Genomic DNA, 16,633 nt, shown 5'->3' with positions numbered 1-16,633 from the left:
AGGCTCCTCCTTGGCTCTAGTTAACGCCTCTCCCTGCCAACAAGAGATTCTACAGAATCCGGGGTTTGAATGACACTGTTTACTCTGCAAATAATTCACTCTACAATATAAAATGTCATTCCTGATCCAACAAGTGTATTTAGTTGTAATATTGGTGTGTAGGTGCATCTCAGCTCATTTTGCCTGGTCATGTGATTTCAGAAAGAGCCAGCACTTTAGGATGGAACTGCTTTCTGGCAGGCTGTTGTTTCTCCTACTCAATGTAACTGAATGTGTCTCAGTGGGACCTGGATTTTACTATTGAGTTCTGTTCTTAGATCTACCAGGCAGCTGTTATCTTGTGTTAGGGAGCTGCTATCTGGTTACCTTCCCATTGTTCTGTTAGGCTGCTGGGGGGAAGGGAGGGAGGTGATACCATTCAAATTTACAGCAGTAAAGAGTGACTGAAGTTTATCAGCACGAGTCACATGACTGGGGGCACCTGGGAAACTGACAATATGTCTAGCCTAGTGATGTGCGGGTCGTGTAAAACCTGCACCTAAACCCCCCCTCGGCCCACCGTAGCCCGACTTTCGGGTTTCTTCCGCCGATGACATCACAAAAGGGGCGGGGTGAGCAGATGCGCAGCTATAAAACCGGAAGCTGACAGTGTAATGTGGCGACGGGGAGACCAGGAGCAAGAGCTCAACCCAGACCAGGAAACGGGGGTGCAAGGTCGCACATCCAGGGCAGCCATCAGGAGGGGACGGGGGAGAGTTGTAGGGGGCCCTGAGGGTAAGGGGGGCCCGGCCACACCACACTTACTTGATTAGCCGGGCCCCCCATCTTTCTGAGAGTTGCTGACTTCGGGAAGGCATGGACGTTTAAGGGGCCCTGGCCACCAATTTTCTTATAATGTGGGGGGGGCCTGGCCACCAATTTTGGCCACCAATTGTTTTTTTCTCATGTGGTGTCCTAGCCACCAATATTTTTTAATGACCCCTTTGATAGGTTTGCCCCCAAGAATTCTATTCGAGTGAATAAATAAATACCTGATGAATTCATCTATGGTGAATTGTGGGGGTGTGCTTCTGTAAATACTGTAAAATAAATATATCTGTGTACAGGCTGTGAGCAAAGGACTGTTCCTGCTGAATTGTGCTTAGTACAGGGGATACCTATGCTGCCATAGTTTTATGGGATCTCTCTGTACAGACTATGAGCAAACTTAGGGGGCTGTTCCTGCTGAATTGTGCTTAGTACAGGGGATACCTATGCTGCCATAGTTTTATGGGATCTCTCTGTACAGACTATGAGCAAACTTAGGGGGCTGTTCCTGCTGAATTGTGCTTAGTACAGGGAATACCTATGCTGCCATAGTTTTATGGGATCTCTCTGTACAGACTATGAGCAAACTTAGGGGGCTGTTCCTGCTGAATTGTGCTTAGTACAGGGAATACCTATGCTGCCATAGTTTTATGGGATCTCTCTGTACAGACTATGAGCAAACTTAGGGGGCTGTTCCTGCTGAATTGTGCTTAGTACAGGGAATACCTATGCTGCCATAGTTTTATGGGACCTTTTCCATTATGGATTTTGAGAAAAAAAATAAAGTGTTTTACAGCCCCTGGGGTCTGCTAGGGGATGGTCTGGTACTTTACCAGTGTGACCTTGCAGTAAATAGTTCAGTTTAATGATTAATGACAAAGAAGAACAGCTCATTAACAAAGACACTAAAACAGACACATGAAAGATAAAGAAAGTGTATATTACACAACTGCTTAAATAGCAAAACATATACAGAAATCCTCCATGTTATTTCCCCTATATTATCCAGCCTATTAGGCCAATGGACGTTACTAGCAACTCATGATTCCTGTTCTCTCATTAGGGATGTTCAACCGTCATTATAATGGATTCCGCTTTTTTCAGATCCCGCTGATACACTTGAAATACGTATTTTACCCCGTTCTCGTCCTGAATTCCCGATGGAACACCAGGATAGCTAGAAAGGAGGATAACAAACAAAAAGATATGTAAAAATGTTTATCTTGCCCAAAACAAGGAGATAAAGGGAGAGCATCAACGTTACTTACTTTTCTTTTAATTTGAAAACGTTTTTGTCAAATTCAGGAAAAAATGTGTCGCACTCGAAGTCGGCCAGAATTTTGGTGAAGTAGATGTGGTTGCACCAAGGGTGTTGCATCATGTTCTGCAAGGGAAGAGGCAGAGTTGAGGAGCTGCCATGTTGCTTTCCTTACCAGCTGGTATTTTTTCATTATATGATAGATATTAAAGGGATACTGTCATGGGAAAAAATTTTTTACCCAAAATGAATCAGCTAATAGTGCTGCTCCAGCAGAATTCTGCACTGAAATCCATTTCTCAAAAGAGCAAACAGATTTTTTTATATTCAATTTTGAAATCTGACATGGGGCTAGACATATTGTCAATTTCCCAGCTGCCCCAAGTCATGTGACTTGTGCTCTGATAAACTTCAATCACTCTTTACTGCTGTACTGCAAGTTAGAGTGATATCACCCCTCCCTTCCCCCCCCTCCCAGCAGCCAAACAAAAGAACAATGGGAAGGTAACCAGATAACAGCTCCCTAACACAAGATAACAGCTGCCTGGTAGATCTAAGAACAACACTCAATAGTAAAAACCCATGTCCCACTGAGACTCGTTCAGTTCCGTTGAGAAGGAAAAACAGCAGCCTGCCAGAAAGCATTTCTCTGCTAAAGTGCAGGCACAAGTCACATGACCAGGGGCAGCTGGGAAATTGACAATATGTCTAGCCCCATGTCAGATTTCAAAATTGAATATAAAAAAATCAGTTTGCTCTTGTGAGAAATGGATTTCAGTGCAGAATTCTGCTGGAGTAGCACTATTAACTGATGTGTTTATTATGTCCTTTATTGAGACAGATGGGAATCTTAAGGTGGCCATACACTGGCAGATTAAAGACCACCGATATCAGTGCTTTAGACCAATTCAGCAGCTTATCAGCCCGCGTACGTTGGCTTCTGACGGGTCCTCCTGATCGATATCAGGCCAAAAATCAGCCAGATATCGATCGGTCACGTTTGATTTTTTTTCCACGATCCAGGACCGTATTGGCTGGATGATTCAGTCCTGTGACCCGTAAGTGCCCAATCGTAGCATTGTAAACGGATCCTAAGGGCCAAACATTCGGATTCACCCGATATCGCCCAGCCGTTAGTGGCCGTATCGGGTTAAGATCCTTGCCAAACGAGGGGATCTAATAGTGTATGGCCACCGTAACTCTATATTCCTTCTTGTTCCCTTCCCTTTATTTAATATGTAACCCAATAGTCATTCTTTCTCATAGTAAAAAAGGTCTCTTCTTTTTAACCATTGGAGCTGCCATATTGGACAAGTTAGCCGGCCCAGCAATTTTGGATGTGACCCTAATTCACTGGAGTATCTGAGACTCACCTTGTAGGATTCAACACCGCCCAGCACCCAGATGCTTTCAATCTCATCATTAAGGGGCGGAGTAGAGGCTAATTTTAAGATTTCTTCTTCATTTTTGCACACGTAGCTTACAAATGGGGGCACCATGCTGAACATAAGAAAAATACTCTCAATTATTACTTAATTAAAACCCAAAGCATGGAATCTGTTTACCCATCCCAGTTCCCACATATCTCTAGAGAAGTGGGAGGAGACCGAATATTTAGTCCCACCCAACTGTTTAGTCCCACCCAACCTCCCATATTATTTTCTTCTTCATCTCTATTACAAATGTTACAAATGACAGTGCCAAAACCAGACTTAAAGGATAACTAAACCTTTAAAATAAGTGAATGTAAAATTGATGAGAGTGCTATTCTAAGCTCTTTTGTCATTTACATTCATTATTTATTTTATTTTTATTCCAATATATTAAGGGATATATGTGCTGTTAATATGAATGAATTTTGTTCCAACAGCGCCACCTGCTGGTCAGTTTCTGACCAGTCTGACCACCAAGTAGTCAAGGAAGTTGTCAGGAGAAAGAAAGAGGCTGATGTTCTTCTGCTTAGGAAAACAATTAGAAACCTTTCTCAAATCTTTCCTAAGCAGAAGAACATCAGAGCAGCCTCTTTCTTTCTCCTGACAACTTCCTTGACTACTTGGTGGTCAGACTGGTCAGAAACTGACCAGCAGGTGGCGCTGTTGGAACAAAATTCATTCATATTAACAGCACATGGATCCCTTAATATCTTGGAATAAAAAGAAAATAAATAATGAATGTAAATTGCAAATGTTCTAAGAATACAACTCTCATCAATTTTGCATTCACTTATTTTAAAGGTTTACTTATGAAAATGCTGATTCCCAACACTATGTCAGGCATCTTGCTCTTATGTTACATACAGAGATTATTGTGCAATTTCGGGATTGTGATATTACATGGAATCAGACATGGGTAGGAAGGAGAGACTCAATGCTTAATCGGTGGTGTTACTGGGCGCCACAGCAAATTCATTTTAGGGGCCCCAGAGGTTGTCCTTTTTAACAAATGTACGCTGAAATTAGGGATGCACCGAATCCACTATTTCGGATTCGGCCGTACCCCCGAATCCTTTGCGAAAGATTTGGCCGAATACCGAACCAAATCCTAATTTGCATATGCAAATTAGGGGTGGAAAGAGGGAAAATATTTTTGACTTCCTTGTTTTGTGACAAAAAGTCACCTCCCCGCCCCTAATTTGCAAATGCAAATTCAGATTCGGTTAGGCCGGGCAGAAGGATTCAGCCCAATCTGAATCCTGCTGAAAAAGGCAGGAAAAAGCAGAATCCCGAACGGAAACTTGGATTTGGTGCATCCCTAGTTGAAATTGCTCATTAATTAGGGCCCTATACCCCTGGGTCCCACTGCAGTCGCAGCATCTGCTTCCTCTGTAGTTACACCCCTGTGCTTAAAGGGATACTGTCATGGGAAAAAAAATTTTTTCAAAATGAATCAGTTAATAGTGCTGCTCCAGCAGAATTCTGCACTGAAATCCATTTCTCAAAAGAGCAAACAGATTTTTTTATATTCAATTTTGAAATCTGACATGGGGCTAGATATTTTGTCAATTTCCCAGCTGCCCCAAGTCATGTGACTTGTGCTCTGATAAACTTCAATCACTCTTTACTGCTGTACTGCAAGTTGGAGTGATATCACCCCCTCCCTTCCCCCCCCCCAGCAGCCAAACAACAGAACAATGGGAAGGTAACCAGATAGCAGCTCCCTAACACAAGATAACAGCTGCCTGGTAGATCTAAGAACAACACTCAATAGTTAGGGCTAGTCCACACGGGGAGATAGCGACGCGTTTGCGGTCGCGGCGACAAAGCGCCTCGACAGTCGCCGCGACCGGCGCAGGCGACAGTTTTGTATGGCGAGGCATTTTCAGGCGACTGTTGAAAAGCGCATCGCCTCGTGTGGTTAGCACAGGCGTTTTTACATAGGCGCCCATACAAAACTGTCGCGGCGCTTTGTCGCCGCGACCGCAAACGCGTCGCTATCTCCCCGTGTGGACTAGCCCTAAAAACCCATGTCCCACTGAGACACATTCAGTTACATTTAGAAGGAAAAACAGCAGCCTGCCAGAAAGCATTTCTCTCCTAAAGTGCAGGCACAAGTCACGTGACCAGGGGCAGCTGGGAAATTGACAATATGTCTAGCCCCATGTCAGATTTCAAAATTGAATATAAAAAAATCTGTTTGCTCTTTTGAGAAATGGATTTCAGTGCAGAATTCTGCTGGAGTAGCACTATTAACTGATGCGTTTTGAAAAAAACATGTTTTCCGATGACAGGATCCCTTTAATGCTTCCAACTCCCAATTCAGGAACAAAGAACATGGAACCAGATCAGCTGAGATTCTGAAGGGAGGATACGTCTGCATTTTAATGCAGCTGCTGTCCAAGCAGGGTTTAGTGTCCCTTTAAAGTGTACCCCATAACAATAGCCAGTGTACAGCCTACAATACCTTAGCTTTCTACTCAGGAGCGCAATGATAGTGTTCGGCACGGGCAACAAGCTCTCATCGAAAGTCTCAAACGATCGCCGGCCCCACAGAAGTAAATTCTTCTTCCCTACATTCAAAATAATCAGTGATCAGTGTCTGCCAGGGAAATTTAAGGGCAGAGACACACGGTCAGATTCGGGGAGATAAGTCGGCCGGCGACAAATCTCCTCTTCTTTGGGGCGACTTCCCACCGGCTAGAATGTAAATCGCCGGCGGGATGGCCTAAGGATAAAGTCTGTACAAACCTATGGTTGGTGTAACAGCAGATATAATTTCCATGAATTGTCTTTAAAGGATAACTAAACCTTTAAAATAAGTGGATGTTAAATTGATGAGAGTGTTATTCTAAGCCCTTTTGTCATTTACATTCATTATTTATTTTCTTTTTATTCCAAGATATTAAGGGATACATGTGCTGTTAATATGAATGACTTTTGTTCCAACAGCGCCACCTGCTGGTCAGTTTCTGACCAGTCTGACCACCAAGTAGTCAAGGAAGTTGTCAGGAGAAAGAAAGGGGCTGCTCTGATGTTCTTCTGCTTAGGAAAACAATTAGAAACCTCTCTCAACTCTTTCCTAAGCAGAAGAACATCAGAGCAGCCTCTTTCTTTCTCCTGACAACTTCCTTGACTACTTGGTGGTCAGACTGGTCAGAAACTGACCAGCAGGTGGCGCTGTTGGAACAAAGTTCATTCATATTAACAGCACATGTATCCCTTAATATCTTGGAATAAAAAGAAAATAAATAATGAATGTAAATGACAAAAGGGCTTAGAATAGCATTCTCATCAATTTTATATTCACTTATTTTAAAGGTTTAATTGACTAATAATGAGTGAAGAGGGTTCTTCACAGTCAGGACAGTGAGGTTGGGGAATGCACTGCCGGGTGATGTTGTGATGCTGATTCAGTTAATGACTATAAGAATGGCTTGGATGATTTTTTGGACAGACATAATATCAAAGGCTATTGTGATACTAAACTCTATAGTTAATATAGGTATGGGTATATAGAATTTTAATTAAAAGTAGGGAGGGGTGTGTGTATGGATGCTGGGTTTTCATTTGGAGGGGTTGAACTTGATGGACTTTGTCTTTTTTCAACCCAATTTAACTATGTAACTATGTAACTATGTAACTATGATTGGCTCTATGTGGTTAAATAAATCAGCAGCCCTCCTGATATTGATATAGCCTGATTAACGTTCTAAGAATCACACTGTTGACTTAGAATTCCTGTAACAGATCATTCCCCCTTGCCCACTGTATATAATAAAGCTATAATATAAGACTTACCTGGTTGGCTGACTTTAGTTATCGTGTCTAATAAATACTTGAATTCATTCCTACACCGCAGATTTAAAGAAAAAACATATTAATTCTGCATTCTTCACGCAGTCAACAAATGTGAGTGCTGTAAAATAAAAAATAAAAGAGCAACTTAAAGGAGAAGTAAACCTTTAAAATATTAATATCTTGAAATTAAAAGAAAATAAATAATGAAAGTAAATGACAAAAGGGCTTAGAATAGCACTCTCATCAATTTCACATTCACTTATTTTAAAGGTTTACTTATCCTTTAAGCCCTTTAGAGTGACTACCATATAAAGCAGCTCACACCCACTTCCTTTTGCTTTGGGTGTTCCAGATTTACAAGTGTGGGCTAGTGCGCCGCTGGTTACACCCTTGTTCAGAACTTTAATTCATATTGATCTGAGATTAAATAAATTTCCATGTCCTGTCTAGTGGTAGACATGAGAATAGCACCCAAGCAGGAAAAAACACTTTTTAGCAACACTAACAAACCCCTCAGCAGACTTGTCAGGGAGATGCTATCAGGTTAGCTGCCCATTGTTCTGTTGATAGGCTGCTGATTTGCTAACGGGGAATAGAGGGGTGATATCACTACAGCTTATAGTGTAGCAGTAAAGAGTATCAGAGCACAAGTCACATGACTGGAGGCAGCTGAGAAACTGACAATATGTCTAGCCCGATTTCAGATTTCAAAATTAAATATAAAAAAATCTCCTAGCTCTTTTGAAAAACTGATTTCAGTGCAAGATGCTGCTGAAGCAGCACTATTAACTGATGCATTTTGAAAAAAAACGTATCCCTTTAAAAAAAATGAATAATATTTCTATAAACTTCTATAAACTTTCTATAAACTTTTTAGTTTCCTGTCGCAGTTTGCAGCTTCAGCCTCCCCTAAGCTGCCATTGTTCTCTGCTTCGCTTACGGTAAATTCCACGGCAGGTATCCGTTCAGTCCAATCCCCATGTTGTTGCAGGCTGCGGCAATCAGCTTCACTGGCTTTGTGCCATTTGGGGTTTCACGCATGTTGTCTGCGGTCAAACACAGGCCACGATTAGGGTTCAAAAGATGCTGCTCGGACCAAAAATGATCAGTAGAAATCGCTCATATCAACTAAACATAAGTACAGGTATGGGATCCGTTATCCGGAAACCCATTATCCAGAAAGTCTATGGGTTGTCTCCCATAGACTCCATTTTATCCAAATAATCCACATTTTTAAAAATGATTTCCTTTTTCTCTGTAATAATAAAACAGTAGCTTGTACTTGATCCCAACTAAGATATAATTAATCCTTATTGGAAGCAAAACCAGCCTATTGGGTTTATTTAATGTTTAAATGAATTTCTAGTAGACTTAAGGCATGAAGACCCAAATTACGGAAAGATCCGTTATCCGGAAAACCCCAGGTCCCGAGCATTCTGGATAACAGGTCCCATACCTGTACCCCTAATGTACAGCTGCAGAATATGTTGGCACACATACAAAGATTACATACAAAAAAAATATGACTTATACAGAAGATAAAGAGGGCCCTGCCCAAAAAAAGTGTACCATACAGGTATAGGATCGTTACCCGGAAACCCGTTATCCAGAAATCTCAGAATTACAGAATAGCCGTCTCACATAGAGTCTATTTTATCCAAATGTTTAAAAACTGATTTCCGTTTTCTGTGTAATAATGAAACAGTCGCTTGTACTTGATCCCAACTAAGATATAATTAATCCTTATTGGAAGCAAAACCATTGGGTTTATTTTAGGGATGCACCGAATCCACTATTTTGGATTCGGCCAAACCCCCGAATCCTTCGTGAAAGATTCGGCCGAATGCCGAACCAAAATTAGGATTCGGTTCAGCCGGGAAGAAGGATTCGGCCGAATCCTGTTGAAAAAGGCCGAATCCTGGCCGAATCCCGAACCGAATCCTGGATTCGGTGCATCCCTAGTTTATTTAATGTTTATTTGATTTTCTAGTAGACTTAAGGTATGAAGATCCAAATTATGGAAAGATCTGTTATCCGGAAAACCCCAGGTCCTGAGCATTCTGGATAACAGGGCCCATACCTGTATTTAGTAAAATATACTTTTGTTATATTTTTTTGAAATATAATTGTCCCTCTACTATTGCTGTGGGAGGGCATGGGGGGGGGTGTACATTCTACACCTGGACCCGGGCTAAACTAGTTACGTAACCTGTAGGTAGGGCAAGATAAAGACACATCAGTAGAATGTGAGACATCTAGAAGAACAGGTAGCTCAAGAAGAACCTGCAGTTCTGAAGGACCTTTCTAATAAATAGAAAAACTACTGAATAGGGATGCACCAAATCCACTATTTTGGATTCGGCCGAACCCCCAAATCCTTTGTGAAAGATTTGGCCGAATTCTGAACCGAATCCTAATTTGCATATGCAAAATAGGGGTGGTAAGGGGAAAACATTTTCTACTTCCAAAAAGTCAGGCGGTTTCCCTCCCCTGCGCTAATTTGCATATGCAAATTAGGATTCGGATTTGGTTCGGCCGGGCAGATGGATTCGCCCGAATCGGAATCCTGCTGAAAAAGGCCGAATCCCGAACCGAATCCTGGATTCAGTGCATCCCTACTACTCAAGTTCCAGATATATTGACTTCTTCCACTTTACACAATGGGCATTTATTTTGCCCAGGCCTTCTCGTTTCTAACTATTTGGTCTATTTCATGGTCATTCCCTATTTCTTTATGGGGAAAACATGTGTAATAACGGAAGAATAGGAGAATAAAGAGGTGGAAAGTGGGCCCATGGTCTAAGGCAGGGGTCCCCAACCTTTTTCATCCATGAGCAACATTCAGATGTAAAAAGAGTTGGGGAGCAACACAAGCATGAAACAAGTTCCTGGGTGGTGCCAAATAAGGGCTGTGATTGGCTATTGGTAGCCCCTATGTGGACTGGCAGCCTACAGGAGACTCTGTTTGGCAGTACACCTGGGTTTTATGCAACCGAAACTTGACTTCAAGCCTGGAATTTAGAAATAAGCAACTGCTTTGAGACCACTGGGAGCAACATCCAAGGGGTCGGTGAGCAACATGTTGCTCATGAGCCACTGGTTGGGGATCACTGGTTTAAGGTTTTCTGGTGGGTCCCTGGCATCCTAGGCCAACACTGGCAGTCCAGGGCTCATCCAGGGACACTGCCATGAGAACTTTTAGGTCAAGTGTAAACACAGGTGGGTTACGGGTGGTTGGATTGTGGGTACGTGTGCAAAGTTGAGGCTTTAATTATGCCACTGCCGGGCAAGCAAAGGGGACTTGGCTAGGGCAGGGCTAGATATTCAAGAACCAGTGGAGTTTATTTAAAGGGGAACGATTGCGAAAATGAAAAGGTAATATAAGCTCTCTCTTACTGAAATAATAAACTTTGTAAATACAATCAATTAAATATTCTGTGTTGTTTCTGAAATAATCAAGTTTATCTTCACTATCCCTCTCTCAGCATCTGTTTCTCTTCCTTCTCTCTTCATGCAGCAGTTGGGTGTCAGATATTCATTGACAGTTAGATCCAATATATCTTATAGGGGGGCTCCTTTTGCCTAGAAGATGTATTAGAGCTCACTCAAATAACTTTCAGTTCAAACAAAATCTAACAAAATAACTGCCTTTTGCACAAATCCTGCATGTAGAGAGACCAGGGCTGGGCCAAGGGGTAGGCAGGGTAAGCAACCTCAGTGCACAGATTTACCCCGTTTCACGGCGCAGAGCGAAGGAATCACAGGAGACGGTATTGCTCAATTATCTTTGCTTTATTTGGCACATCTAGTGAGTTTCTAGCAGTGGGTTGGTGTGGAAAACCTACGCGTTTCGTGCCCTCTTTCCAGGCACTTCGTCAGGGTTTTTGCTGCTTAGGGTAAGCAACCGCCTAGGGCGCAATCACTGGGGGGGGTGCACTTCTCAGGGGGAAAAAAAAGTTTTTTTCATTATTTTTACAATTAAAGGGGAAGTAAAGTCTAAAATAGAATAAGGCTAGAAATGCTGTATTTTGTATACTAAATATAAACTTGAACTTACTGCACCACAAGCTTAATCAAACAAATCATTTATGTTTTCAAAGTTGGCCACAGGGGGTCACCATCTTGTAACTTTGTTATACATCTTTGCCTGACCCTGCACATGCTCAGTGTGGTCTGGGCTGCTTAGGGATCGTCACAAACAAAGCTGCTTGAGTTCTGCATGGCTGGGAAGTAAGGCGGGGGCTCCCCCTGCTGTTCATAAGTGATTGTTTCCGTGCAGAGCAGTTAGGGACCATCTGACAATTCCTATCCACAGCAGTAAATGAAGGGAGAATTTCACTGCATACAGTCAGGTTTCTTTTAAAAACAGTACACATTTTTTTATTAAAGTATATTGGAGATAGGTTTCTTTTTCATTAAAGAAAGTAAAAATGGGATTTTAATTTTTTGCCTTTCCTTGTCCTTTAAGTTCATTTGGATTGCTGGCCTTTATTAGAAGCATTATAATTTATCAAATTCACATGCACAAACCCCCTCTGCGGTTTGTTTTAGCCTGGCAAATATCTGAACGGTGAACACGCTCCCCCACCGTGGAGTGACTTACTTGGTGCCTTGGTAATGCAGGACGGGGGGCACTGATTGAAGCCCTTGCCTAGGGTGCCAAACTACCTTGGCCGGCCCTAAGAGAGACATGATGTCTGGTGATTTTAATAGAGTGAGCTCTAATACATCTTCTAGGCAAAAGGAGCCCCCTATAAGATATATTGGATCTAACTGTCAATTATTATCTGACACCCAACTGCTGCATGAAGAGAGAATGAAGAGAAACAGATGCTGAGAGAGGAATAGTGAAGATAAACCTTGATTATTTCAGAAACGGTACAGAATTTTTAATTGATTGTATTTAGAAACTTTCCCATTTCAGTATGAGGAAGCTTATATTAAATTTTCATTTTCGCGATAGTTCCCCTTTAAGGATCATCCATACACCAGCAGAAACCCATCAAAACCAACTGTAAAATGGAAGCAAGGATCTGATTGGTTTCTAGGGGTAACTGCATTGATACAATTTAGGTTTGACATTTAGCCCCACACTTCATTTGTCGACACTGGGCAAATTTGCACCCAGGCGGTAACCCCCGGAATAACAGCAGCAAATTTGCCCAGTGTTGATAAAGGAGTGTATTATATACTGACGAGACAGGAGTCAGGATCCAGCCCTCCATGAATCAATTTGCAGTCACTAAGATGTATCACTGTCTGATATAAAAGGGCCACTAAATCCCCACACCCGGCTTCTTTATTGTAATCCAGAAATCTTACCTCCGACCGGCTGCCCACAATGTCTGATCTCTGCAGAATACATGTCGTACAATCAGTCACAAGCTCTGCAGCCAGGATATATGAATCCCTTCCAAATGTGAGACAATGTGCCGCCCAATGAAAACGCTGCGAGGCCTGGGGCGGTGCCAGAATTCCTTTCTTTGCATAATGAAAACCATTCAACTTCAGGCTTATTTAGATTTTTTTCCCCAGGTTTTTAAAGGGCAAACAAAGCTAGATTTGAAATGCTCAGCGAATGGGGCTTGGTTGGCGAAATAAATATTCTCCCGATGGGCTGCTTTGATTTTATTGCCAGGGCTTTTTACTACTGCTCATATGAATATTTACATATAATTGTAACTTTGGGACTGTCACTTGACCGAATATTTGGGGGTCTTTAATCCAAAAAGGTAAGTTTGGTTTGAGTGTGCATAAAGGTGCCACTTTGGTCCAAGCTGGGATGGAGCCATAGGAGATCCCGTGGCAGTACAGGGAGTTTTAGAGTAAAATAAAAAATATTTAATAAATGAGCCGTATTATTGCATTTCTAACAGAGAAAGCTTTTGGATGCGTCATCTACAGACCTAGAGCACATGTGTAATTGGTCCTGCTCCTTTATTTTGGGTTTAGGGGACAATTAAATCCCAGTTGGAAAGGCTGCAAAGTGACCAATATGAGTGTTGCTGGTGGAAGCCACGTTGCATCGCCTCCCACCTATTGTTGCCACCTTTTCTGTAAAAAAATACTGGCCTTACTATATATATTTTGTTTTTTTCCCTATTAGTAACATTGGGATCAGCCATCATTTTTACCGGCCAGGCCAATAAAATACTGGCCAGGTGGCAACACTACTCCCACCCCCTGACTGTGCTTGTACAAACACATGAATACACGCGTGCAATCTCTCTTACTAAGAGCCAGGGTCAGACTGGGGGGCCCACAGGGACTACTGACCGGGGCCCCCTTCTGGACCCCCCTCTGGACCCCCTAGCCCCACTACTGCAACGCAACATGGCATGTATGCATAAACAGAGAAACGTGGCGCCGCAAATGTTTTTTTTTTGTATGGCAAGTAAATCGGGAGAGGGGGGTCTGGCCTGGTGGGGGCCCACCGGGTTTTTTCCCTGTGTGCCGTCGGGTCAGTCCGACCCTGCTAAGAGCAGCAGTAGTAAGGAGAAAGGAAACATGGGACTGGATTAGGGGTAGGTGGCAAAGTAGGTATAGTACATACCTGGTGCCCCCGAGCTTTGCACCCTAGGCACGTGCCTCTGCTGCCTACCCCTAGTTCCGACCCTGGCTGGTGGGCAGTCAACACTACAGAACACAACACAAGGAAAACTATACCCCTCACACAATGTAGGTCTCTATAAAAAGATATTGCCTAAAACCCTGCTTTGTGTAAATAAACCATTTTCATAATAATATACTTTTCTAGTAGTATGTGCCATTGGGTGATCATAAATAGAAAATTGCCATTTTAAAAAATAAGGGCACACAAACAAACCATGCATGTTAGGTCACATGAGCCAATTAGACAGAGTTCTGCCTTTTGTTTCCACACTTCTTCCTGTTACAGTTAGAGCTGCAGTATTTCTGGTCAGGTGATCTCTTCCTGTTATAGTTAGAGCTGCAGTATTTCTGGCCAGGTGATCTCTTCCTGTTACAGTTGGAGCTGCAGTATTTCTGGTCAGGTGATCTCTTCCTGTTATAGTTAGAGCTGCAGTATTTCTGGCCAGGTGATCTCTTCCTGTTACAGTTAGAGCTGCAGTATTTCTGGTCAGGTGATCTCTTCCTGTTACAGTTAGAGCTGCAGTATTTCTGGTCAGGCAATCTCTTCCTGTTACAGTTAGAGCTGCAGTATTTCTGGTCAGGTGATCTCTTCCTGTTACAATGAGAGCTGCAGTATTTCTGGCCAGGTGATCTCTTCCTGTTACAGTTAGCGCTGCAGTATTTCTGGTCAGATGATCTCTTCCTGTTACAGTTAGAGCTGCAGTATTTCTGGTCAGGTGATCTCTTCCTGTTACAGTTAGAGCTGCAGTATTTCTGGTCAGGTGATCTCTTCCTGTTACAGTTAGGCAGCACACAGACCATCACAAAATGGTGGTTCAAGGCAAGAGAAGTAAAACGGCAATATTTACTTATATAAATAGTCCAGCAGCCAGTCTGGTGATCTATAGTTTAATCTCTGTAAATAGTAAAACACCAAAGAACTTACCTTTACCCAACAAGGAAGGGTAGAATGGTAGGCAGGACAGTAAGAATTGACCTTTCTGTTTGTTACTGAGCGCTTTAATGAGCTAATGATTAACATAAAGAGGTTAAACATCAGTCTTGTCTCTGCTGATTATAACAGAGTGGATCCAACCCCCTTATGTATTGTCATATACAGAGTCGTAACTACAGAGGAAGCAGAAGGGGGGCCCAGGAGGTACAGGGGCCCCATGAGGCCCTAATTCATATCCAATTTCAATAAATATTGGTAAAACAGGTCAAACTCTAAACATTTTGGGGGCCTGAAAAATAGTTTGCTGTGGGGCCCAGTAATAACTAGTTACACCAGTGGTCATATAACTAAAGGAAATCAGCAACTTTTGCTTCATATTTGTTATCCTGTTCAGATTTTATTCAATAATATATATATATATATATATATATATATATATATATATATATATATATATATTATATATATATATATATATATATATATATATATATATATATATATATATATATTGTTGTATGGAAGAGGGGCCATACTGGAAACTAGTTTCTATAACACCCTACGGGATGAATTTAGTGCCCGTTTCATATAGAATACCCCAGAACAATTTGCAGAATAAATACAGTGCCAGTTATGAATATAATGCCCTTAGAACACATGGCAGTATAAATGCAGTGCCAATTATGTGTATAATTCCCCCAGAACGCATGGCAGTATAAATTCAGTGTCAATTTAATGTATAATAACATCGGAACACATGGCTAGATAAATACAATGCCAATTCTGTATCTAATACTCCCAGAACACAAAGTAGGATAAATTCAGTGCTAGTTATGTATATAGTGCCCTTAGAACACATGGCAGTATAAATAAAGTGCCACATTTATGTACAATAACATCGGAACACATAGCCAGATAAATAAAATGCCAGTTCTGTATCTAATGCCCCCAGAGCGCACAGTAGGATAAATACAGTGCTAGTTTTGTATATAATGCCCCTAGAACACATGGCAGTATAAATGCAGTGCCAGTTCTGTATCTAATGCTCCCAGAATGCAAAGTAGGATAAATACAGTGCCAGTTCTGTATATAATTCACCTAGAACACATGGCAATATAAATACAGTGCCAACTCTGTATATAATGCCCTTAGAACGCACGGCAGTATAAATACAGCGCCACGTTCATGTATAATAACATCAAAACACACGGCGAGATAAATACAATGGCAATTCTGTACCTAATGCTCCCAGAACACATGGTAGGATAAATACAGTGCCATTTCTATGTATAATACCCCAGAACACATGGCTGGTTAAAACAGTGCCAGTTCCCCGTATAATACCCCGGAACACATGGTCAGATAAATACAGTGCCAATTCCATGTATAATACCCCAGAACACACAGCAGGATAAATACAGTGCCAATTCCATGTATAACACCCCAGAACACACAGCAGGATAAATACAGTACCAATTCCATGTATAATACCCCAGAACACACAGCAGATAAATACAGTACCAATTCCATGTATAATACTCTCAGAACATATGGCCAACCACATCAATAATATTTTCATGGCAATTCTGTACCTAATGCTCCCAGAACACATGGTAGGATAAATACAGTGCCATTTCTATGTATAATACCCCAGAACACATGGTAAGATAAATACAGTACCAGTTCCATGTATAATACCCCAGAAAAAACAGCAGATAAATACAGTGCCAATTCCATGTATAATACCCCAGAAAAAACAGCAGATAAATAAAGTGCCAATTCCATGTA

The 16,633-nt window shown here is 41.8% G+C and overlaps 1 protein-coding gene across 3 annotated transcripts; it reads right to left on the bottom strand.

The window, feature by feature from the left end:
- Window positions 1–1,728: 1,728 nt before the first annotated feature.
- dhfrl.S (dihydrofolate reductase like S homeolog) lies at window positions 1,729–14,920 on the bottom strand. Of its 3 annotated transcripts, none has more exons than XM_041587968.1 (7): window positions 14,837–14,920; window positions 8,240–8,345; window positions 7,300–7,349; window positions 5,966–6,071; window positions 3,439–3,565; window positions 2,076–2,191; window positions 1,729–1,984 (listed from the first exon to the last, which is right to left on the bottom strand). In XM_041587968.1, exons 2-7 carry the CDS (start codon window positions 8,338–8,340, stop codon window positions 1,867–1,869), a joined length of 618 nt encoding a protein of 205 aa, XP_041443902.1. In that variant the 5' UTR covers window positions 8,341–8,345; window positions 14,837–14,920; the 3' UTR covers window positions 1,729–1,866. The 3 variants fall into 3 exon arrangements, with proteins under 3 accessions (XP_041443902.1, XP_041443900.1, XP_041443901.1); XM_041587966.1 differs by lacking the exon at window positions 14,837–14,920 and adding an exon at window positions 12,622–12,747; XM_041587967.1 differs by lacking the exon at window positions 14,837–14,920 and adding an exon at window positions 12,622–12,696 and having other exon boundaries at window positions 8,240–8,385.
- Between the last annotated feature and the right edge of the window lie 1,713 nt (window positions 14,921–16,633).

This window comes from Xenopus laevis, chromosome 3S (assembly GCF_017654675.1).
Source record: "Xenopus laevis strain J_2021 chromosome 3S, Xenopus_laevis_v10.1, whole genome shotgun sequence".
In the NCBI taxonomy this organism is placed as follows: domain Eukaryota; kingdom Metazoa; phylum Chordata; class Amphibia; order Anura; family Pipidae; genus Xenopus; species Xenopus laevis.
The sequence above is the reverse complement of the archived record's forward strand: the minus strand, read 5'-3'. Positions and strand labels throughout refer to the sequence as shown.

What these genes read in the sequence shown, in the direction of transcription:
- dhfrl.S (XM_041587966.1), bottom strand. Translation starts at nt 12,664, where the DNA reads ATGTATTCTGCAGAGATCAGACATTGTGGGCAGCCGGTCGGAG. An exon ending in TTGTGGGCAGCCGGTCGGAG is followed by an intron (nt 8,346 to 12,621) that starts GTAAGATTTCTG and finishes GTTTGACCGCAG; the next exon opens with ACAACATGCGTGAAACCCCA. An exon ending in GTTTTCAAATTAAAAGAAAA is followed by an intron (nt 1,985 to 2,075) that starts GTAAGTAACGTT and finishes CCTCCTTTCTAG; the next exon opens with CTATCCTGGTGTTCCATCGG.